Here is a 25327-nt window from a genome sequence, read left to right as displayed (position 1 = left end):
TTTTTCCCGATGATGCAGTGATCCTTGTAGTCACAGCAGGTTCTGATGATGGCTCTCAAGGCACTCCACAAGGAGGTGAAGCCCCTGGGATTCCAGTTCTCCTGGGACAAGACGAAGGTACAAGTGTTTGGAGGCTTGATGGATGAAACTGTACAGTTCATTCTTGTGTGTGGCAAGGATATTGTTATCTTGGAAAATTTCACATACTTCAGTAGTGTATGGCTTACGGTTATGAACTTGCCCAGCATGAATATATTGTGTTGTTGATACCTGTACAGAAGGACAAAGATCTGGATCTTTAAATCTGAGCACATGGACACTAAATAATGACTTTGGTAATAAATGCTTACGCAGAATCAGGGGATATCAATGGAATGACGTCATGTCAAACCAAAGGTATGCCCCTATTGATGGAATGTTAAAAATAATTTTACAGTAAATTCAGTGGAATATACAAGAGAATGACTATCTGAAATGTTAAGGTAAGTAAAAGTAGAATACAGGAAAGGATGTATACTATGATTTTAAGAAGTTTTGACTAATGAAAGGTCAGTGATACAATTTTCTTAAACTTACTTTGCACAGGGGAAAAGAGCAATTGAATAGCTACAGTCAAGCATGTAGGGTTTAGAGTCAAGTTTTATATCATTTGTATTAAAAAAATAATGCTGTAAAAATGCTCACAGACTATTTTTACAGGACGTCTGGCTGGTGTGGGCCATGCTGCTCGGGTTATTAAACATGACATAATAGCAACAAATGGTGTCATACACGTCATTGACACCGTGCTGAGGCCTGAACTAGAAACTCCAATATGTGGCCATTTTTAGAAGGCAGAAGTATAATCAAAAGATAAGTTTTGAACATTAGATACATAAATATCTGCTTCATCATATTAGAAGTATGTTTGTGAATCTCCTTAAACTGATGAAACTATAGTGCACAAGACTAACAGCAGCAGCTTAGTGCCACAAGGAACAAGTTGTTTGCTACAAGTGCTGTTTAGTAGTAACATGCAGACAGACGCTTTTACCCTGCCTTCAGGACCAGTGGTGGTGATGCGTGTGAGCAAAAACATACTAAATGAACATTAGGAATAATCACGAGTGTTTGGCATGAAGTGTCTACCATACATAGCAGCTGAATTGTTTGCTACAAGTGAATTTATAAGATGGTTACCCTTTAATGGACTTGCAAATGGCCAGAAAACTGATTGTTTGCACACCACAATTATAAGTTTGGGTAACCCAATGAAAGCCAATGAAAAGTTTGTATCAGAAGTGGGATTATTTGTTTTCTACCTATAAGAGCACCCCAAAGTATTTGTGAAATTATGAAAAATGCATTGAGCATATTTGGGTCTTGTAATGTGGCACAGTTGTGGTGTAAGCAGTGTGTGATGCTACAGTGGTTCAAGGACAGAAAATGCAAAGTTAATTCTACCTCTGTATAAAATAAGAATTTTCCCAGAAGTAACTTCAGTAATTTGTTTGAACCTAAACACTTTAAATAGCATATAGGTGTAGGTCTTCTCTACTCATGTTAAAAAGGCTATAAATAGTCTTTGGCATTGTTGTAATGGCAGCAAGCCACCCTAAAGAACCAGAGGCACCTTTATACAGCCACATGCCCCTGGTGGTGCAAGTTTCTCATCACAGAGGATATGAGACTATGCAAGGAAATTGCATATATTGAAAATGTATTGTTGAACTTTGTTCATAACCTTGTATTACCCTTTTGAGAATGTTTATTGTAGAACTGAGTGTGAGAGCATTGTCACTGATAAATCCCAATGATGTAAATTTGCTGTATATAATGCTATGCTTGATTCACACACACACACACACACACACACACACACACACTTACCTACATTCTTCTCCATGGATATTCTGAGGTAACTAACGAGTTTCCCACTGACTGAAAAGGTAGTTGGTTCCTAATAAAGAAGTATATGTGCAGTACAGTAATGTTGTGTAGGTCAATTTAGTGAGTGGCAAAATTAAGGTTTATGGTGCATGTTTCAGCTCACATAAACAAAATCTGTTACCATAACCTGGACACAGTCATTGTGGAGCATCCATTGGCAATACCAGGGTCACTGACCTTGTTTTTGCCGATGATGCAGTAATCCTTGTGGAGTCGCTGGAGGTTCTGGTGGTGGCTCTCAAGGCACTGCATGAGAAGGTGAAGCCCTTGGTACTAAAGGTCTCCTGGGCCAAGACCAAGGTACAGGTGTTTGGAGGCTTGTTAGATGAAAGGGTAGTCTGTTCATGCATGTGGTGTGGACATGATCTCAGAAAATTTCACATTCCTTGGTAGTGTGGTTCTGAACAATGGTGGGTCTCATCAGGAAGTCTTACATCAGATTGGCTTGGCCCACAGTGTCATGGACTCACTCAGCATGAGTATATGGCATTGTTGATACCTGTGTAGAAAGACAAAGATCCAGATCTTCAAGTCCCTTGTGCTCCCTGTCTTACTCTATGCGTGTGAGACATGGAAACTAAATAGGGACTTGGAGGCAGATTGATGCCTTTGGTAATGAGTGTCTATGCACACTCTTGGGATATCACTGGAATGACTTTTTGTCAAACTGGCGACTACTTTGTGAGACTGATTCGACATGTCTTTCCTGCATAGTCCCTCGACGCTAACTCTGACTATACGGGAGTGTGGCTTGCTACCCAGAAGCTGACCCTGCTCATCAGGTTGTTTCTGTAAGAGACAATCCTGAGTGGTGGAGGCCAAGGGGGCACTCACAAAGTTCGTGGCTTGAACAAGTCAATAGATCCTGTCAGGAGTTACTCAGATGAGAAGGGGGCCTGCATGGAGACTTGCCTGGAAGAACCCCCAGGCTTGACATCATGGGGTGGGTGGGGCATCCCCCCTCCCCCCCAAGCATATGCCCTGATTGAATGATTGCTAACCTGGACAACACATGGTCTGTTAAGTTAGAATTTATTCTTTTATTATGGCTGACAGAGCTACATTCACATTGGTCAGTTGACAATTTGGCCCTTAAGTCACATCTTGCGTATGATTTTATCTGCAGGTTGGTGAAAGTAGTGAAATGCTTGTTTTCTTTTTTTTTCAAATTATGTTCAAGTTGAAATGTTTTGTTTCATTTACTATGAAAAAAAAGTGCTCTGTAGCTTAGGTACAAATCTACTTGATGCCTTGAATGTTTCCTGATGAAATGCAATATTGATGAACATTTCAACTAGGAAGATTAAGCTTTGAGATCTTTGTCCTTTCATATGCATTAACAGACTTAACCGAGCCAAGCCCTTCAACAAATGGAGCTTAGCCTTGAGCCAGATGATGTCTGCTCCATAAAAAGGGTAGGTGCATTGCACACTACAGTCAAGGATCTTTTGTACAAGTATTTCAAACATTTTATCAATACAACTTGATTTCTGCTTTGAACTTTGAAATTATTATTGTATATTATACCCACAAAAGTAGTAATTGTATTAAATTTGAAAGTCCTAACTAAACCTATGCCAGACAAATTGTTGAATTATTTGACCATATCAGTGGGGAGGGAAGAGACTGACTGACTGGGGTAGGCAGTCATGGTACTGCAACTCACAATCACATGGCACAGAATCCTGTTTTCAAAGATTGACTACACAAATGATGGGATGGTGTGTGAAGCAATACTGCAATGTGGAGGTATTGTCAGCACTCCCCTATACATCTTGCATTTACATGAAATTGGTTAACAATCATCATATTCATCTTTGTAAGCAATCACCATAGTCATTAATGGAAAAGTATCCATCAGTATCAATTAATTGTCATGACTGACTGTAGCCGTGTTTCACAGCTTTATGTAAAGGTGGGTAGGAAAGGAAGAGAACTTGACTGATATGACTACTACAGTCTAATGCACCATGTGCATTACTGTGGAAGACAAATGGCTCATTCCTTTTCTCATCTCAAAGTTTACAGAAAGCTGAATATGCCACTACATATCTTAAAGCACACTCAGTTCCCTATGCGGGTTAAAAATGAGGAAACTATGAACCTGAGATGAACTTCACTACCCTACCTTTCCAACAGGAAACCACATTAAAAAGCTTAAGAAAAAGATGTTGAGCACCAGGTTAACAATACTGGTAGCAATTTGCAGAACAATCCTGAGTGCCCTTTGGAGATCTACATCACCTGCAAGTACTCCCTGTTAAATTCAACAGTAATGTATGCCATGCTCTAGGGCAGTAGCTCTCAAACTTTGTTAGCTAATGTACAAAATCATTCTGTTTTGGTCATGTAACCGTAATACAAAATATAAATCCAAAATGGAAATAGAAAAAGTACATAAACATGATTTACCATTTGTCATCTATGGTACAAGAAACTTGGAAACACGTTCGATATTTTTTAACCTTTACCTTTACCTTCTACCTCTCCCACTGCTATCATCAGACTAGTATATAAAAGAGGTACAATGAGATATAATGTGAACTGTAGTTCGAGAGCCCAAGTTTTAGGGTCCAGCAGTTGACATATATTGTGAAAACAAGTTTTTATCAACAGATGATGAATCCGCATATCTGGATGGTTTAAAACTGCAGGTGACACAACCCCACCAATTTCTTCCCAGTCATAATGGGGGTAATCAAGCCCCATTAGTTATAATAAGTGGAACTGGACTATGAAAAGATAGTATTGTGTCACCCTTTGATAAAATATATTTCTATCAAACCTTGTACAGCAAGTATGTTAACACACACATCCTCATAGGTAAAAATATAACTAATATGATATTCTTATATCGAGTCTTTGTGCAATTTGTAGGCAGAAGTAGAGCTGGTACCGGTATGCTGCTTCCTCGAGAGTATTTGTAAAATATGTAATCAAACTAATGTGCTGTGGTGTCTTTGGACCCTTGAATACTGAGCTAAACAAACAGCAACAGTATTGTTCCCTATTATAACGTTTTGGCATACGCATACTACACAGTAGTCATAATAAGGTTGTGACAAAAATGGCAAAAAATGCCTACTGCCAAAGAAAAGAAAACTTCATTCCACCTACAGAGCAACCAAAAGTAAACATTTTCACATTACTCCTTAGTAAACACCTTAAGCATAACATGACACAAGCAACACACTGCTATTGCTACAATTTTCTTTCACTTATTACAAAACAAGAATGAAAGGAAGAGGATCAAGTTTAGACTAGCAAAAAACGGCAGGAGGAAAGTTTGTTTGTTAGCTTGCTTATAAAATTAAGTAAAACAAAAGTTAATTCAAGTCACACAATAAATACTGTCAAACCTCGCCATTCGCAAAGGTGGGCTCACTTGCCTTCATGTCCTGTCATGTTCACAATCGAGGAATTCTTGGATATTTTGCCTTCACCAATAACCACGTTTAACAAACAGCGAGATTCAAAAGTACATACAAAGAGTATACAACAGTCAAATAATGCCTTGAAACTTACCTGACACTTTCAGTACCACAAAAATATATGTACTAGTGATGTCAAGTTTTTCCACTTGAGAAGCAACTGAAGAGTAAAGCTATTGGGAGTGATTGGGGAATATTATTCCATTTTACTACAGTGATTTCATTGTCAGGAAATCACTACTTAAACAAGGATTATGATCAGTGCTCATTCCCTGGAAATACTGTCCAAACAGTTCATTGCTTGCTAATATGATATGAATATGCTTATTATCACAGTTTGCATCAGTTAAGCCTTAAATTATCCAAATCACTGCCAAAAATGCAAGATGATCTGTGAATTAAAGCAGGTCTGGAGACAAATTTTCCACCATATTTCATCCTTCTTTGAATTCCAAGTATGATTTAAGCTTATTTTGACAGTCTGCAGACACTTGCATCTCTCTGTGGAAAGAACAAAAATCACATTTTTATCAGCTTCATTATTATCTTCATTAACAGTAGTATTGATAACTGTTGTTAGTTATGATTGTACATTCAATCTTCAATGTGGACATTGTCAATTTGTACTTTTCCCTAAACGTATGATTACTATGACAATTTTTTTCTCTGGAGGGTTAATTTTTTTTCTATCTGTAGGGTTTTCCATCTAAGACATTGAAGGTAAGTGGGAAAATAGCCTTGGTTATCTATCTAGCTGTTTCATTTTTTTATCTCCAATGTCCTGTTCCTTCACAAGAACGGCCATGGCAGAAGCATCTCTAATTTTCCATTCTGGCAATTCCTCTCAGCACATTTAATCCCATGCCTGCCAGCTCTAATACTAGCTCCACCTTTGCTGTTGCTCCCATACCTAAATTCTCATATACATATTAATTACTTTCTTCATTCCATCTTGACAGCACATCCACCTCATGTAATATAGCTAATATCCACTACAAGTATTCACGATTGCTGTGGTACATTGCACATCCATGCCTCTGATCCATAAGACAAGATTGGAAGGATAATGCTATTTTTATATCCTTTTTTACCCCCATGCTCAAATTTCTTTTCATATCTGTCTGCCTTTCAGTGTGCTCTCCTTCCATGCCCCCATGATTACACAAAGCCATCCTTATATACTTAACCCTTTCCTTGCTAAGCGCTCACAACGACACTGTCCCCCCCAGGCGCGCTCGGGCACCCCAGTGGGGAAGGGGGTCTCTTTTAACCGCTGTATCTCAAAAACTATTCATCACAGCTACAAAACAAAAACACCATTGGAAAGAGGAGGCCAAAACCTTAAGATCAGTCATGTGATAGATGAAGCTATGCAAAAATGTCGCTATATTGGTCAACATCATTCACCAGTTGCTCGTCCATAGATTTTCCGCGCTAGGCTGATATGATTTTCCACCAAATTTCGTGGAAAACCCACTGAATTGGCAACACTGTGTGGTGAGAAATAGTGTTGGAACACTCATACGCGGGAAATTTGAGTGTGACTGGAGCTCGCAGCAAGCGTTTAGCACCACCGGCAAGTTACGCTAGTGCTCGCTGCGAGCGTGTGGCAAGAAAAGGGTTAAACTCAGTCACTTCCTCCAACCAGATCTTACACTTGTACTTTCAGTCCTCACTCTGTAAAACTTTGAAAAAACAATCAACTTCTCTCTTGCCCTTTCAATTACTACTTCTTTACTTTTACTTGCATTTACTTTAAACTTTCTCCTCTTACCCTGTAAAATTCATCAACAATCCTGTTACATCTTTCAGTTTTCTGCTAACAATCCTAATATAAGCAAATAAGGCTGCCACCATGGACTGCTAGTTTCCAAAACTTCAGTGCTTGCTTCAAGCATTGCTGCAAACTCTGGGAACAAAAATAACTCTGCTTCATTGAATATGATACCACCATTAAGCAAAGCAGAAGCCTTGGCTATGGAAGTAAAGGTAAACTACAGTGATAACTCCAGGATATTTCCTCAAGTTGGGGTTTAGTTAATAACAGGAAAGTGTTTTTCTACTCACAGCACTGTTGGTCCAAAAGTGGTGGTGATGGTGTAAAGAGCTGACCTCAAGGATGCTCTCAGTGCCTTCCTCAGCTTTAGTTCCAGTTGATAGTTTCCTGCTGTGTTTGCTCTTCTGGTTATTGTAGCACGCCCCAAATTATCAAGTACCTGATAAATAAATCACATTTTCACAATAACAAGTATTAGGCTGAAATGTCTATCTGTTCCCTTGAGCAGAGGAGAATGAAATTATTAGTAGGCTAACAAGAGTCTTGGAAGAAAATAAGAGGTGGTGGATGACTTTAAGTATGTGTCCGGCATCAATAGGCTATACGATAATTTCTGAAATATTGTCAATATTTGGATAAGTTTTGAAAATGTGTCTTTGATGGTGGCAATCTACCCAAGAATTTTCATGGTTGTAAGTCCTTTCTAAGTCTTATTTTTAATAAAATCGATAAAATTATTGTGACCGCCGGCACCCCCATCATGAATCAATACAACTATTTTGTGCATTAAACCAAGAAGCATTAAACTTGTGCTTCTAACAAAAATAATTAGTTATTTGGAAGTTTAGGACTTTTACTTAGTGTGAGGCCTGTGAGAGCAAGGCTAGGAGGCAGTCACTCGTGACTCCAAAGCAGAGGGAGGATGTCCATGACCTAGAGGGACTCTACCTGCCTTTTATCCCATGGCATTGAAGCTTTCAAGCTGGCAAGATGGGTGGAGTGAAGAAAAATATCCAGAAGCTTCGCAAGAATGCCCAGAAAGGCAGAGGGAGGGAAGACATACATTCATAATTTCCTTACTGTTGATCATTTGATGAGAACTCCCAGCATGCACTGTGCCCAAAGACACCAGACACCTCGTGTTTTAACCAACAGGCCATTGCCAAGGAGTCTCCACCAAGCCATAACACAATGAAAGCCCACTTCACCTTACCAACAGAGATGAGGCAAAGAGTGTTTGGTGAATATATGAGATTGACAAGACAAACTTTTGTCAGCCTGCTCGCTCAGGAAGACCCAGAATTCCAACAAACATTTGCACTCTCATTAATGGGGATAGCCTACTGCTCTAAGGACAAAAACGCAAACGAACAAATATTGGAGTACGCCATAGTAAAAGCAGTGAGTGATTACAATGTAGGCTACAAGGAAAGCAGTGTTGGATATCTCCCTGGGTTTCCTGTCACAAAAATCACGGACTCACCTGGAACGTGGTGATGGAAAAACGCAAGAGACAGGAGTAATGTGGTGAAGCAGAGGAAAATGGAGGAGAGGGATGACTATGTTCCTGGGGGCTTTTAAATGTTTAAATGGCTGCTCATGGCAAGGCCACCTTTAAATGGCCACTTTCTCATAAGTTGTTTTTTCTACTATGTGATAGGGTAACTCCCCTGTTTTTTAATGTATATATAATTTTTGTTTAGTTTTGAAGAGGAATTACATCACTTTTTTGGTAAGAAAGAAAATAAAGATATTGTGTTCACGTATTTCTTACAATTTTTCCCACAAAATCACTGCTTTACTGAAGTACTGGTAAGTAATAATTTCATAAACACTATCAGAGAGGTACCCAAAAATTGAGTTTAAGCACAACATACTACAAACATTACTCTTTCACTAGAGAGGGAGAGGGGGCACTTTGGTAAGCTTGGTTCAACAAAATGCGAACTTGAAATTACACCTTTTTATTGCGTATTTCTTTATATTACCCTGTACTTTTCCAGGGGGTTGATGTAATAACTACAGGAATAATACTTAATTAGCAAGAGTTGCTGCATACAATTTTACCTAAACTATAGAATTAAATCTGATGTCACCCCCAAGAGTAAATGACTGGACACACCCTTAAGGATTTGAGGTATTAGATTTCAAAATGAGTGTGGATGGATAGGAAAGAAAGAGAAGTGAAAGGGAGGTGGGTCACTGGTCTAATTATGAAGTTAGAGGTAGAAATAAAGAGACAGATGAAAAGGGAGCTATGGCGGAGTAATGAGACTACAAATCTATCAAAACTGGTCCATGGCTTTTAAACATGGGTAAGAAATGTGGCATAACTGGCAGGTTTGTGAAGTGGAAATAAGCTATTTGAGAAAAACATGTAGGTCAACAAGATTGGACAATGAAAGCAACAAGAATGTACTGCTTATTTGGTTTAAATAAGATAGCAAACAACTCCATGCATCCATTTCTGTTCACGGCTATGGGGATTGAGGGAATGAATTTAAAGAGGGAAAGGAAAAAGAAATATAGAGAATGCAAAATGAAATTAAAACAAGCAATAAAAGAAAGTAAGAAGAGAGTTGATGAAGACTTTGGAAAAAGACTAAGTGAAAAATATAAAGGGAACAGGAAATCATTTTGGAAAGAAGTAAAAAACTAAAGAAATGCAGAAAATATCTCAAGTAAAATAAATGAAGTTATGGATGAGAGTGGAAAGATGTTGAGAGACGGGGAAGCTGTGAAAGAGAGATGGAGAGAATATTTCAAAAACTTAATGAATTTTGAGGATGGACATCCAGCAGCTGTAACAGCAGCAGTTTTGAGTAGAGGTAGAGGAGGAGTGTATAAAGAAAGAAGTATAACACATGAAGAAGTAAATCAGGCAATAAAAAGATTAAAAAATGGGAAGGCAGCAGGAATTGATGGAATCAGCAGAAATGTTGAAGTGTGGAGGAGATGTAGTTGTTAAATGGATGGTGAAGATATGTGAAGTAGCATGGGAGGGGAGGGTGGTGCCAGCAGAATGGACAAAAGCCATCATTGTCCCAGTTTACATGTGGAAGGACAGAAGAGGGGAATGTGGGAGCTATAGAGTATACCCAGAAAGGTATATGGAAAAGTCATAATAGAGAGGGTGCAAAGACTTACAGAAGAGAAAATCAGTGAAGAACAAGGAGGCTTCAGGAAGGAATGGGTATGTGTGGATCGATTATTTGCCTTCAGGATGGAATAAGAAAAAATAATAGCAAAAGGAAAGAAACTATATGCTGCCTTCATGGATTTGGAAAAAGCTTATGACAGAGTCGATTGGATTGCATTGTGGGATGTTTTAAAGATTTATGGTGTGGGAGGAAAACTGCTTAGTGCAATAAAGTCTTTCTATGAGGATGCATCTGCATGTGTCAAAATTACCGGAGAAACAAGTGAACCTTTTGAGATAAAAGTGGGCTTAAGACATGGGTGCGTCATGTCACCATGGTTATTTAATATTTATATGGATGGTGTTATTAGAGAAATTAAGGGCAAAGTTGGAGAAGTTGGAGTAAGACTGTTTGATGAGGGAAGGAAGTGGGTACTGAATTCGATACTGTTTGCTGATGACACGGTGCTCATTGCAGAAAATGAAAGTGACCTACAAAATTTGATCAGTATTTTTTATAGTGTCTGTAACAGGAGAAAGCTGAAATTAAATGTCAACAAAAGTAAAGTGATGGTTTGTGAGTGAAGTAGAAGTAAGGTTGTAGATTTTGTATGCCCATATAGAGTGGGAATTGAATGTGAAAAAGAATCCAAAATAATTTTGAATGGTGAAGAAATGGAGGAGGTCAATGAGTTTAAGTACCTTGGATCAGTTATGTGTAAGCATGGTGGTACGGAGGGAGAGATAAGAGAAAGGGTATTGCAAGGAAGAAGGGTGGTAGGGTCTTTGGGACGAATCATGAATGGCAGAAGTGTGAGCATGGAGGTAAAGAGGGATTTGAGAAATACAATAATAGTACCAACCCTCACATATGCAAGTGAAATGTGGGCCTGGAATGAAAGTCAGAGGTCTAGAATGCAGGCAGTGGAAATGAGTTATTTGAGGAGTGCTTGTGGTGTGAGTAGAATGGATGGAATGAGTAATGAAAGTGTGTACGAGCATTTTGGAATGTGTCACAGGGGTGAAGGGAAGAAGTGTGGAGTGGTGGAAGAAGTGAAGCGACAGACTTTAAAGTGGTTTGGCCACATGGAGCGAATGCTAGAGGACAACCTCCAGTGAAATGGAGGGATAGGGTGCAAGAGTATGTTAGGGAGAGGGGGGAAAGATCTTTGAGAAACTTTGAGCAGGCAAGGAGGAAGTGTCTGGCTAGAGAAAGATGGAAGCTCTTTTACCGTGGCCATCCCCTGGTGGGAGCTCCTAGGAGCAGGCGTCGATGAAATGATGATGATGATGAATTTAAAGAGGAAACTACTAATCTACAACCACCCACAGTTATATCATGTGACATTTCACAAGCCACTAATTTGTTCATGTCAATATAATGAGCAATCACCTTAAACTTTCCCCACTCAAACCTATTGTTAAAAGAGATCAGACAGATGCATAGATCCAAAACTCACTTTCTGTAGCTGTGTGAAGGCCATCAGGATGTCCGGTATATTTCTTTGCACGACACCAAACTTGTCTTCTGTGAATGATGCAGCAGCTAAATCTCCCAGAGCTAAAAGGAAGAAATTAGGTGTCAAAATTATATTCTTCAACATGATTCCTGAACAAATAAGTAATAGGTGGAGATGGAAAAAAAATATAGAAGAAAACATGGCCGAGGGGTTTGGAACCCATTATCATTCATATATCATTGCAGTAACGTTTGTCGTGAACCATAATATTGATTATGAGCACTGTCACTCAAGAAGGTTAAAGGGTGGAGACACCCTTTCCTAAAGTCCCGGTTAGAATTTAGTGGTGTGTGTGTGTGTGTGTGTGTGTGTGTGTGTATATATATATATATATATATATATAATATATATATATATATATATATATATATATATATATATATATATATATATATATATATATATATATATATATATATATATATATATATATATATATATATATATATATATATATATATATATATATATATATATATATATATATATATATATATATATATATATATATATATATATATATATATATATATATATTATTCATTATAGTCATTTGATTATACTTACCATGTACTGCCCATATGACTGGAAGTGCTTCCACAAAAATGCTTCTGTTTACAGCATCAGGTAGTTCACTCAAAAAGTAACCAAAGATTTGGTACCTCTTAAGACTCTGAAGCAACTGGAAAATAAATAAATAAAAAATAAAAAATAACCATATTTGTCTGATTTCACAGGAGCATGTATGCTGAAATTTCAGCTACTTAGGTAATCTAATGATTTCAATACCTGTTAATATGGGACAGTAGCCTCTTGGGGGTAAGCCAGCCCAACTAAGAGCTGGTCCCAAGCCTGATTAATGGGGAGGGTTGGTTGTTTCAATATTTATATGGATGGTGTTATTAGAGAAATGAAGGGCAAAGTTGGGGAAGTTGGAGTAAAAATGTTCGCTGGGGGAAGGAAGTGGGTACTGAATTCGATACTGTTTGCTGATGAAAGTGCTCATTGCAGAAAATGAAAGTGACTTACAAAATTTGGTCAGTGTTTTTGATAGTGTCTGTAAAAGGAGAAAGCTGAAAGTAAATGTCAACAAAAGTTAAGCGATGGTTTGTGAACGAAGTAGAAGTGACGTAGATTTTGTATGCCCATATAGAGTGGGAATTGAATGTGAAAAAGAATGCAAAAATAATTTTGAATGGTGAAGAAATGGAGGAGGTCAATGAGTTTAAATACCTTGGATCAGTTATGTGTAAACATGGTGGTATGGAGGGAGAGATAAGAGAAAGGGCATTGCAAGTTATCACTTCCACCATCACCAAAATTAAATTGATCTACAGGATGGCCACCAAAGCAAGGTTGCACCATAATGGGGCTCAACCTTCCTGATAAAGACAAGTGGTTGGAGTTCAAAAGTAAAGCAGTGGCTACGCTTGGACATGACTCAGGTCCAAGACCTACTCAACCAAGTTACTCCAAGCTTATCTAGCTTCGTGGAACTCATTGTGGTACTGGAATATACACATGGATAGTTACTGTGCTGATCAGCTGACACGCTGTTCTTTTTCTTGTGACACAACTTGCCAACCTCACGAGAAAATAATTAACATGTTGGTGGCCGAGATTTTGACTAAAATTTCGCCGAGTTTCCCGTGAAGTGCACCCGACTTTGAATTTCTGCACAAAATTCCAGAGAAACTAGCGTATGTGACTGTGCCTTAATGCCACTTTCGAAGCTTGAAGAAGTCACTTTCAGCTCTCTCCTAATTGCACTCACACTGAGAGCTCTTCTGGAAGCAAGAGAAGGCTTATCAGGAGTCAGGTCACTGGCCCATAAATCCCCTTGCAAGCATTAAAATTACAGTGGAAAAAGGCAGACCGGAAAAAAAAAAAATAAATAAATCAAAATTTGTACCTTCGGTGTATACTGCACAGTGGTAACTTTTTAGCATTTTTTTTAGTGAAAAAGGTGTGCGTTATACACCGCAAAATATGGTAGTCTGAAAACTGAAATGTTACAGAAAGTAACCAAGAAAAGGTTGAAGTTATCAGAATATCAGACCACTACAAACATGACAAACTACCAGCAAATACATTAAATACATCCAAATGGAACAGCATATATGAAATATTGTACTTACCTCACTTTATTTCTGTCAATCGAACACCTTCCTGCTAAACAAGATCAAATGCATACCTTGCTTATTCTTGTTTTAAGAGAGGTGGGTTGTGGTTTGGCAACTTCATTCTTGTTAATATCAGTTCCAGCTGGATTTGGAGGAGTTACTTTAGGGAGCTCTTCGGGGCAATTGTGCCTACGTAGTCTTTCAGTAAACTTGCGAATCAGATTCAAAGATGGATTCATGATCCCCAACCAGTTACGAGGATGGCCACCTGAAGTCATACACACTAGTTACAACAATGAACAGTACATCAGTATCCAATTTCTACTTAGAACATAGATAAGAAAGGAAAACATTAGATAAATTGAAGCCTATGTGTGGGAGTTATAATTCAAAATTAAATGTTATAATGACAATTTAAGATGTATTCCTTTGCTTTTGATTTGTTTGCGTTTCTTTAATGTCTGGGTACTTTCTGGTGCACAGCATAAGTACAAGACATTAAGAACATTACCCATATCCTTCACTCTTTTTTATGAAATATGAAACAGTATGGAAAGGATCAAGAGGAAATGTAAGAGGATTAATCCTCTTTTAATCCACTCAATCCTCCTCTAAATTCCTCTTAATCCTCTTCCATTTCCTCTTAAGAGGTTTAGAAGAGGATTACGAAGAAACAGAAGAGGATTAAGAGGTTTAGAAGAGGACTAAAACCCTTTCCATACGGTGATGGCGTTGGATGCCGACGTCAGCGTCGCCGGAGTGAAGGGGTTAAGACCAAAACTTACCATTAATACCTTCATCAATGATGCACCCCATTTCAAAATCCTGACCTTTATTAATTTTTACGAAGATGTTTTGCTGGTTGTTTCCAGATTTGTAGTACATGTTTACCACATACTACTGGACCAGCACCATATTGTAATATATATACCATACAATATACACTCATACCATACTGTAACAACAGCACCTTGTGCAAGGTGACCTGCTTGCTCTGGAGGTTTGTTTACCACTACTACTGGTGCATTGCTCACGACCTAGACCAAGACTTGTAGAGGGAGTGGTTAAACCTCATACTACCGGCTAACCTCAGGGAGTGGACAGGTGCACCTCCAGTGGGTTGCCCTTGAACATGGTCATTGTGGGCAACACTGAGGTGAATTAAACAACCAACCTGGTACATTCCCATCCCCAGTTAATACAGGCCTCCAAACCAGAGTGACCTACTGACTCACCTAAGACAGACCTCCAACAGACAGTCGACCACCAAACTGACATATGACGTAAGACAGATAAACCTCAGATGCTATGGACACTCACCCACCCAGCGCTGGCAAACTACTCCCCCCAGCCATCCCATGTCTGAGGATTGGCCACACATGCCTCAATGCCCACCTACACTGGCTGAACATGGTCCAGGACCCACACTGGCCGTGGTGTCCCACACAGCCTGACACACCAGAACACATCCTGCTTCATTCCCCAAGATTCCACTCCCTCTGCACTAACCACAAAGCATCCCCAACCAGGTTCAACATTCACAGGCCAAGCCTAGAGGATCTACTGGGCATTAACTCTCTCAGCACCAACACTGCCTTCCAAGCCCTCAAGTGTACAATGACCTTCCAGCAGCTCAGGTCAACTTGACAGGATCTAGCACCAACCCTGAAGGCACATCTTCACAACAACAACAGTCACTAGGAATTTGAAATGCACTGCACGTGAAGACAGGTAGTGTAGGGGGGGAGCATAAGAGGGGCTGGAACAATGCTCTATCCACAGTGGAACATTTGAATAATATTCGTTTATTTTTTAATGTAAATTTTGACTTACAACAATTCAACTTACAACCTGTCTGTCGGAGCCAAACCCAGTCATAATTCGAGGACTGACTGTAAATAGGTAAAATCTAAATGAAATGGTGGCTTATTTGATATTTTGCATAAAAATACAAAATTCAAGAAGAGGCACTGTGAATTTGAGGAGTCTGCAGCATAACCAACTCAGGTACCATATATCTCAGCTCACAGAGCACATGATTGCTGGCTAGCCTGTTCAGGAACCAAGATTCTGTTCAGACACTGGAGCATTTTTTGTTTGGAAAATATGTTCAGAAATTGATTTGCTCAAGGTGAGTCATTTGAAAACTAAAGTTCCACTGTATATTCACATCCTACCTGAATGGGAAAAATGGGTCCATGATGATTATGCTGATACGGATTATGGAGATGCAAATTACCTGGATGACTAATCATAAACACTTGAGCACGCCTGTGGTAGTTCCTTGGGTCTGAAGAGGCAAGTGACTTGAGGTCCCAAAATGCCAGGAGCTGGAGGAGTCCTGATGAGCTGAGAGCATTACACAAGCGCCAAGAATCTTCCTCTGTATTAGGGCTGCTCTCCTCACCACTGGTAAGGGGGATTTCTATGGGCTGGCAAAATATGAAACTTGAATGTATTTATTTGGCATTCTTGTACGATTTTTAACTCTAAATAAATGCAACATATTAACCATGACTTTATATCATAAACATGATTACTGTTATGAATCTTAACACTATTAAATAGTAAAGTATAATCTAAGATTGAATTGTACTTCCCTTGAGGTTATTTTTCAACTAGACTATATTTAACCCATTCATGCACCAAATGTTTAAGAAGTTTCTCTTTCCACTGCAACATCCATCTGGGGCTCCCTAGGGGGCCTCGCGGAATGGCCTGACCGTGCAGCGAATTTTTTTTCAATTTCACCCACGAGTATTCTTTTTTCCTGGCATTATTATATATCGTTGGTTTTGGAAGAGATTATTCTGCCTTATGAAAGAAAAAAAAATCAAGAAATGCAAATAAATAGCGAAATTTACCAACTGGAAAAAATAAAATAAATAAATAAAGGGACGACAGTCGTGCTCACAGACTGATTACTGAGAGGCAACTAAACCACGGGCAATTATCATTTCAAATCCAATGGCACAGGAGAGTTGACAATTAGTTTATTTTATAGGTCTTGCTTCAATCTTTGATGCAAAAATGTTTTATGCGATTCTGAAAGATACTTTATTTTTTGGCGAATTTTAAAAAATTTTGACGAGATTCGAGTCAAAAGCTCGTGTAAATGATTCTGTTTTGCCGCAAATCGTGTCATGGTGCGTGAAAAGGTCAATGTATATACTGCATAAACCAGATTTATAATCTGAATTGCCTCCCTTAATCAAAGCAAAGAAGTTTGTCTGAATTTTTCATCTAATCATTGATTTTGGAGCCTCCTCATTAGGGCTCACCCAAGGAAACTGACATGACAAAAGTCTCCATTTTGACTTCCTGTCCACACAAATACCTACTCTCCATAGTCCCACATTTCTTTACTTTTCACACCCTCTGTTCACCTCATCATTTAAGCTGAGCCTTGACCTGTTCACATAATGTTTTTCCACATTATGCTTTTTAAGATCTTACATAGCTGTCTTTCCTACATCATTTAACCTTATAATAGTCCAACAAAGTTTTTTAAACGATACAAACCTCAGCAATAAAAATCTGGAAAACTTGTGAGAACAGGAAGAGGGTGACAGTCAAAAGCACTGCAGAAAGAACCATCATTGCCACTAATGGGAAGGTGAAAGTCTGCAGAATGTCTCGCCAGTCTCCCCTTCCAAATAAACCAGTCAGCAAAACACCTGTTGCAAATAATAGAAATTTATATTAATTACTTTGCTGTAGTCCTACTAGTCGTGGTATACAATATTACCACATCACAAATGTTAAAAGGGTGTCAGAACTTAACTGTTCAATATAACTTACGGGGGTCAGCTAGGCAAAAAAAACTGAAAACCAGTCAAAAACAAAAAATTGAGAAAATTATTCCTCAGCTGCGTATGCTTTTTCAGTCTAAATATGGATTTTTTTTTATATTTGTGTTAGTTTTTCTTTCTTAACGACATAATGAACCCCCACGCATCATACTCGACCTTGTGGTATGTACTGGGCATGTAATACATCGATAAATACAATTATTTTCGAAAAACTGCTGCCGTTTTAGTTCTATCTTTCTCTATACACAGGCTCACACACATGCAGCCTCAGTGCCCGTCTGAGCTTGGTAAAGGGAGGCTGCGCTGCCTTGGTCTCATGTCACACTCCCCAGGCACGTACCTAATACCAAGCTACCACAATGTTTCTGCCATTTCTGAGAATGTGACGACAGTCAAAGAGGTCAAAGTAGCTTGCAGATGCAAGAAAGAAAATAAAACAATAGAAGAAGACAGCAAAGGACCCAGAGGTCAGAGTCGAAGATGGAGATGGTGCAAGTGTTCGGGGGTTTACTCAGAATGTGAATGAAAGCTTCCATTTAAAGATTTAGAAAAGGTGTCAGAAGATTAAGTTTGCTGGAGCATCAATAGTTAACCTGGTAGCATCGGGGATCACATTTCTTAATGGTCCCTCTAAGCGAGAAAAATGAGAAAAAAATCATCTCTCACACAAACCATTTCATAATGTATATCAAAGCATTTGTGATCAGTTTATGTATCATCTATTTTTTTGGGTTTATATCAAGGCACAAATTTGGCCCGTCGCTACTGCACAGTAAAGCCACAAATTTGGCCCATCGCTGCTACCGAGTTAAATTTGTTTCCCAAATCACCAATCTTGATCACAATTTTGGATGCAACAAAGTAAATATCTTGCAGCATCTTGGTATAAAATCAGCATCCCTCAACTGCTCATTCAGACATGCAAACAGAACACCATAACATGACAAGGCCATGTTGCGGGACAAAGAGTGTTGAGTTCATAGCCGAGCCTCAGTGAATCACAAGCTTTAATGCGTCCCACCTCGCTCAGTCAAAGCAAAGTTGTAGCGATAGTGGTCAAATTACCAGTTGCTGCTACTGCATACAATTACTTACATTATCATACAATGAAGAGGACTAAGGAAAGAAGATGGTGGCAGTTTCTTCCACTGTTTTCCCCGTTTTTAATGGGTATGTCTATCAACACATCACTGCAAAGCATTTTATTGGCTTGGGTGTTTTGGATATCCAGTAAGTTCTCCTGGTAATAGTTTATACACAGCAGGACAATATCATCATGAGCACACAGTTCACACATAGCAGACACTGAGGGCTGAGAGGAGACAGAGCTGTCATAAGACTGAGCACACTTGGTGTAGATAGTTTATATGCACTGAATACACATCCCATCCACACACTGCGTAACTTCATTCTATAACATCCTCTGATGCAACGTGTAAAAAGTGACTATTGGCAGGACCTAAGTGATCCCTGAAGAGTATTACCTATGTTCACTTGATTATTATACAATGTCGTTATGAGGCCCCATCAACACGTGTATTTGTTGCACGACAAATTTGTGATACGATGTTTTGCCTGCATGTCTGTATCTGGTTTTACAATTCCAAGACTAGATACTATGTAAACAATTCCACAAAATTCCAACTGAGGTTTTCAGTTTGAGGAAACTTACTTGGGGGGGATAGAAGTTAATTATCTGTGAAACTGAAAGTAGCCTATCTAGGGAAATGTTGGCAATTGTCAGGATTTTATCATTTTGAAAACTTACACTAACTCGAAAAAATTACTTTTTCCTAAATAACTTGTAATATATATATATATATATATATATATATATATATATATATATATATATATATATATATATATATATATATCTATATATATATATATATATATATATATATATATATATATATATTACAGCAGAGGAGTCAGTTCAAGGGCGTAAAAAAAAGGAAACAAATGTGGAAAAAAAAAAAGAGTTAAAGGAGTGGTCGATAGGTCAATTTCGGGAGGAGAGGTGTCCTGATACCCTCCTCTTGAAAGAGTTCAAGTCGTAGGCAGGAGGAAATACAGATGAGGGAAGATTGTTCCAGAGTTTACCAGCGTGAGGGATGAAAGAGTAAAGATGCTGGTTAACTCTTGTGTAAGGGATTTGGACAGTAAAGGGATGAGCTTGAGTAGAGTTGTGTGTGGCGAGGCCGCAGGAGTGGGGGAGGCATGCAGTTAGCAAGTTCAGAAGAGCAGTCAGCATGAAAATATCGATAGAAGATAGAAAGGGAGGCAACATGGCGGCAGAATTTAAGAGGTAGAAGACTATCAGTAAGAAGAGGAGAGCTGATGAGACGAAGAGCCTTAGACTCCACTCTGTCCAAGAGAGCTGTGTGAGTGGAGCCCCCCCCACACGTGAGATGCATACTCCATACAAGGGCGGACAAGGCCCCTGTAAATGGATAGCAGCTGTGCGGGGGAGAAGATCTGGCGGAGACGGTACAGAACACCCAGCCTCAAAGAAACTGATTTAATATGAGAAGAGATATGAAGTTTCCCAGTTGAGATTTTGAGTTAAGGATAGACCGAGGATGTTTAGTGTTGAAAGGGCATAAGTTGATTTTCAGGGTAAATGTAAGTTTCTAGAAAATAAAATCTTTAAAATAAATTCTAAGAAATTCAAATCAAGGTTCTCCAATTTTAAAATGCATGTTTCCAGGGAAAAAGTTGATTTTCAGGCCAAATGTAGGTTTCTACGAAAACAAAGACTAAATGAAATGTTTGCCCTGAAGACGTAAATTTTCAAGTCTTGAGGATCTAATGATCCCTCGAACACCCACAATATAGACTCTCATTTACAATCTTATCATACACATTCAGTAAACAAACTCATCCCATTGTAATTTTTTAACAATTTACAAATACAAAACCTGTAGTCACTTACTAAACAAAGTGCAATAGCAGAGTGAAAATTTGCTGGCTCCATAGGTGTTGCAAGCTTCCCTCAGTTTCTGAAGATTCAGGTTGGCTTTGATGAGCTGCAATTTTCTTGGGTGAGCTGGGGCAGGAATTATGACATTCCCATTTTCAATGAAATATTTATAAGCATAACGAATGCCCACACAAAATCCAAGGGACATAATAATGCCTTTGCGATTTGAACACATTATATCCCTGCAACAAGAAATAAATAGTCTTAGTAGTCGGGAAAAAAAAAAATATATATATATATATATATATATATATATATATATATATATATATATATATATATATATATATATATATATATATATATATATATATATATATATATATATATATATATATATATATATATATATATATATATATATATATATATATATATATATATATATATATATATATATATATATATATATATATATATATATATATATATATATATATATATATATATATATATATATATATATATATATATGATAACAAAATATATATATCGGCCCTCCGCTACTTATTTAAGTAAATATCGGTATCTTCGTTACTTTTGTAACCAAGCTAGCGATAATCGCTACTTTTTTCCGCTTCTCAAAAAAAAAAAAAAAACAAAAAAAGTTGTCACCTTACACGTGGCCCGGGCGCCCGGTGTTGTTTGAAAAAACTTCGGGGTATGAAAAATCTTCGGTGAAGAGATTTCATACTTAGATCAACATTAAAACACTACTATACATTTCAGCGGCAGACAAACGCTGTTTTTCGCAAATATCTCCTAAACGAATCAATGGATCAGTATGATATTTCAGCACACTACCTATAATACCCGGACCTAATTTATGGCTAACCTACCACATTACTACTATATGTCTTATGTGACGAGTTTACTTGTGAAAATAACACAAACCGACGAGTCATGTTGACGCATTCGAAGGAAAGTGTGCCCCCCCCCCAGCACCCTCCCAAACTATTCCTAGCCACAACTACTCCCCCTTCTCGCTCTCGTTATCCCTCCTCTTCTCCCCCTAACTTCTCGCCTCCCTCATCACTCTTGTGTCCCTCCCTATTTCTCCCATCACTGTATTATATATTAGAATGTTATGTACGTGTATATGTATAGATAGTATGATTATTAACTAAGAGCATGGTACAGTTCCATGGAGGCAAGACGTATTTCACGTTGATAATTACTGTACAACAGCCTCGGGCTGGGGAAGGGGGATGGTGTGAGTAGGGGGGTGAAGAGGGCAACCAGGAGGGGGATACTGCGATATTGGAGTAGGGAAGGAGTGGTCTTTGGGTTGTTCGGGGCGTTGGTGGAGGGGCTAGAGGAGTACCCCACACTCGTCCGATTCTGTTTAACACCTTAGATATGATGACTGGATTAGGCTTAATATCACTCAGTAAGCTCCTAACATAACACATATTGCAACATGGTATATTAGCCATAAATTAGGTCCGGGTGTTAAAGGCAGTGTGTTGAAATATCATACTGATCCAATGATTCGTTTAGGAGATATTTGCGAAAAACAGCGTTTGTCCGCCGCTGAAATGTATAGTAGGTTATTTTTTGTTAAGACTCAAAAATCAATATATCAAAGTGAAAAATCATTTAACTTTGCCTCCAAAAAATGATTATTCACTGCCTCAAATTTGATATTCCATATTCGTTTGTGAGCATGCCATGGTATTGAAGGCACCCGGTATTGTGTTATTTGGTGTCCCATCGTCAAAAGCTGGCGCTTTTGTTAACAAACACTGGTCTCTCGTGAACTGCGCATGTTCAGACCAGTAAGCGTAGCCCTGTACAGTCTCACAAAGCTTTTTAACACATTAATAGCCTCTTCCATTTAGCGTAACCCGTTTCTGAGTCATGATCTGTAGAGTCCCTTGATAGATAGAGTCCCGATAGCCTAAGATTTGGACGCCATTATTGGCCCTGTTTTCGCCGCGAGAGCGTGTGCTAGTGTTTGAAAAGCGCGGCGAAAACACAGGGCCAATAATGGCGTCCAAATCTTAGGTTGTGGACTCTATGAGGGACTCTACAGATCACGACCCAGAAACGGGTTACGCTAAATGGAAGAGGCTATAAGAGTTGCTAGAAGGCTGAATCAGACATACAGTACCACCATCCTCGCTGTTTCTAGAACGACACTGTACATATAAATACAACTCGTACAGAGTGTCGTTCTAGAAGCAGCGGGGATGGTGGTAGTGGTACTGTATGTCTGATTCAGCCTTCCAGCAACTCTTAATTACGGTTAAAAAGCTTTGTGAGACTGTACAGGTCTACGCTTGCTGGTCTGAGCATGCGCAGTTCACGAGAGACCAGTGTTTGTAAAAAGCGGCAGCTTTTGACGGTGGAGACACCAAATAACACAACACCGATTCAGGCGTTTTAGTATTACCGTCCATATGTACGTGTCAACGTGTGGTTTTCAGGTTTTGTAAATTTTCTACATTACAGATAATGAAAATTTGAATTCATCTATGTTTTTCATTTGAAATATCAATAATATCGTTTTTGCCTATCGGCATTGTGGATTTATATCGGGTATCGGTTATCGGTTATCGCCTGTATTTGTGTTTCCAGTTGACGAATATCGGTTATCACCGATAAGGTTTTCCATTATCAGTTATCGGGAATAAGGTTTTCTGTTATCGTGCCCAGCTATATATATATATATATATATATATATATATATATATATATATATATATATATATATATATATATATATATATATATATATATATATATATATATATATATACACACGCACACAGTAATCCCTCGCCATATCGCGCTTCACTTATCCCGGATTTTTAAATTGTATCGTATCGCGGATTTTTCGCTATATCGTGGGATTTTGCGGTAAAATAAGCATTTTCGAGCTTAAAAAATGAAAACGATATAAATCAACGCAATTAGGAACACACCTAAATAAGCACCTACGTCACCCACCTATTTTTTTTCCGTCGCGGCCTTTTGCGCCGTTTAGTCTTTTCCCTGATTCACTCCTCCCCCACTTCCTTTCTTTCTTCTCCCTCTCTGTCCCCGTATTTTTCTCCTTCCTTCTTTTCCTTTCTCCTCCCTCCCAGTTTTTCTCTTTTAATATCTTTCCCTCCCACTCACACCCTTTCTCTCCCCCTCTTTCCTCACCTTTACCTGAGCCTCCCTACCTTCCTCTTTTAATCTCTTTCCCTCCCACTCACACCCTTTCTCTCCCCTTATTTCCTCACCTTTACTGACCTTCCCTACCTCTCTCTTTTAATCTCTATCCCTCCCACTCACACCCTTTCTCTCCCCCTATTTCCTCACCTTTACCTGACCCTCCCTACCTCTCTCTTTTAATCTCTATCCCTCCCACTCACACCCTTTCTCTCCCCCTCTTTCCTCACCTTAACCTAATCCTCCCTACCTCTAAATTTTAATCTTTCCCTCCCACTCACATCCTTTCTCTCCCCCTCTTTCCTCACCTTCACCTGACCCTCCCTACCTCTCTCTTCTCTTCCCATCCCATTTCCTCCAATCATTTCAATTGTTTCCTCCTTTCTCACACCTTATCTTTAGTCTTATCTCTCACTCTATCACTCTTCCTCCCTTTCTCCTTCCCCATTAGATTATATGAACACACACACACAGAAGGGGAAATGGGAAGGGTGTGTGGAGGGAGGGGCAGAAGTGAGTCAGGTCATGTCCTGACCAAAGCCCTGACCTGACTCTCTTCTGCCACTCCCTCCTCATTTCCCCTTCTGTGTGCGTGTGTGTGTGTGTGTGTGTGTGTGTTTTTACAACTAGGTAAACACACACACACACTCACACACACACACAGAAGGTGAAATGGAAAGGGTGTGGGGAGGGAGGGGCATACGTGAGTCAGGTCATGTCCAGACTGAAGCCCTTACCTGACTCTCCCTCAGGACCTCACCTGACTCTCCCCACTGTTCCCCTTGTTTTCCCTTCTTACATCCCTCTATCTGTATTTTTTTTCATGACTCACTTTGTCCCTCTCCCCCCTTTCCCCTTCCGTATTTACCTAATTGTGATATAAAAGAAGTGAGCTACGCTCATATTGTCCTTTCTCTGAGTATTCTTCCGCCCCGCCAAACTAATTCCTGCGCGAAGTTCGTATTTACGAAGCAAATGTCGAAAGTCGAAACAAGAATTATAGTATCATTTATTGGGACCACGTCGCAACAACGAAACGTCGTAGGAAGTGTTTATAAGAGTGTGGGAAAGGTCAACAGGAGTGTGGGAAAGATTTGTAAGTGTGGGGAAGGTTTATAAAGCCTTAAAATACTGTATATATAAATAATAAAAAAAATATATAAGGTCGCTACTTCGCGGATTTTCGCCTATTGCGAGGGGTTCTGGAAACTAACCCCCGCGATAGACGAGGGATTACTGTACAGTTGTCCCTCAAATAGTACGGGGGTTAGGGACCCAGGACTCCCGTACTATTTGAAAATCCATATAAAATTAGTGCCCCCCCTAGAAACACTCCTGGGCTGCGTTTAAGAGAGGGAATCGGGACTTTCGGAACGTCACGAGTGCTCTCAAAATTAATGCGTGACGCGGCAGCACGAGTTGCCAACTCGGCACATCTGCTGGCTCCCGGC

General features: G+C 39.0%; 2 protein-coding genes across 12 annotated transcripts in view; one reads left to right on the top strand and one right to left on the bottom strand.

Moving 5' to 3' along the window:
* LOC126998906 (uncharacterized PE-PGRS family protein PE_PGRS54-like) overlaps nucleotides 1-1477 on the top strand; it is a 28793-nt gene extending 27316 nt beyond the window's left edge. The window contains exon 6 of the mRNA XM_050861129.1: nucleotides 700-1477. Coding sequence (XP_050717086.1) covers nucleotides 700-830 — 131 coding nt within the window. The 3' untranslated portion in view covers nucleotides 831-1477. The remainder of the gene's footprint in view (nucleotides 1-699) is intronic.
* Nucleotides 1478-2944: 1467 nt separating this feature from the next.
* Nucleotides 2945-25327, bottom strand: part of LOC126998905 (nucleoporin NDC1-like) — an 81435-nt gene continuing 59052 nt past the window's right edge. For all 11 annotated transcript variants that reach the window (XM_050861123.1, XM_050861122.1, XM_050861112.1 and 8 more), the window contains 8 exons: nucleotides 20670-20899; nucleotides 17442-17596; nucleotides 16159-16351; nucleotides 13991-14187; nucleotides 12364-12478; nucleotides 11737-11837; nucleotides 7428-7576; nucleotides 2945-5861 (listed from right to left, as the gene is read on the bottom strand). In XM_050861123.1, the coding sequence (XP_050717080.1) occupies nucleotides 5795-5861; nucleotides 7428-7576; nucleotides 11737-11837; nucleotides 12364-12478; nucleotides 13991-14187; nucleotides 16159-16351; nucleotides 17442-17596; nucleotides 20670-20899 (1207 nt within the window). In that variant the 3' untranslated portion in view covers nucleotides 2945-5794. The remainder of the gene's footprint in view (nucleotides 5862-7427; nucleotides 7577-11736; nucleotides 11838-12363; nucleotides 12479-13990; nucleotides 14188-16158; nucleotides 16352-17441; nucleotides 17597-20669; nucleotides 20900-25327) is intronic.

The sequence above is a fragment of the Eriocheir sinensis genome, chromosome 15 (assembly GCF_024679095.1).
Source record: "Eriocheir sinensis breed Jianghai 21 chromosome 15, ASM2467909v1, whole genome shotgun sequence".
Lineage (NCBI taxonomy): Eukaryota > Metazoa > Arthropoda > Malacostraca > Decapoda > Varunidae > Eriocheir > Eriocheir sinensis.
This window is presented reverse-complemented; position numbering and strand designations above follow the sequence as displayed.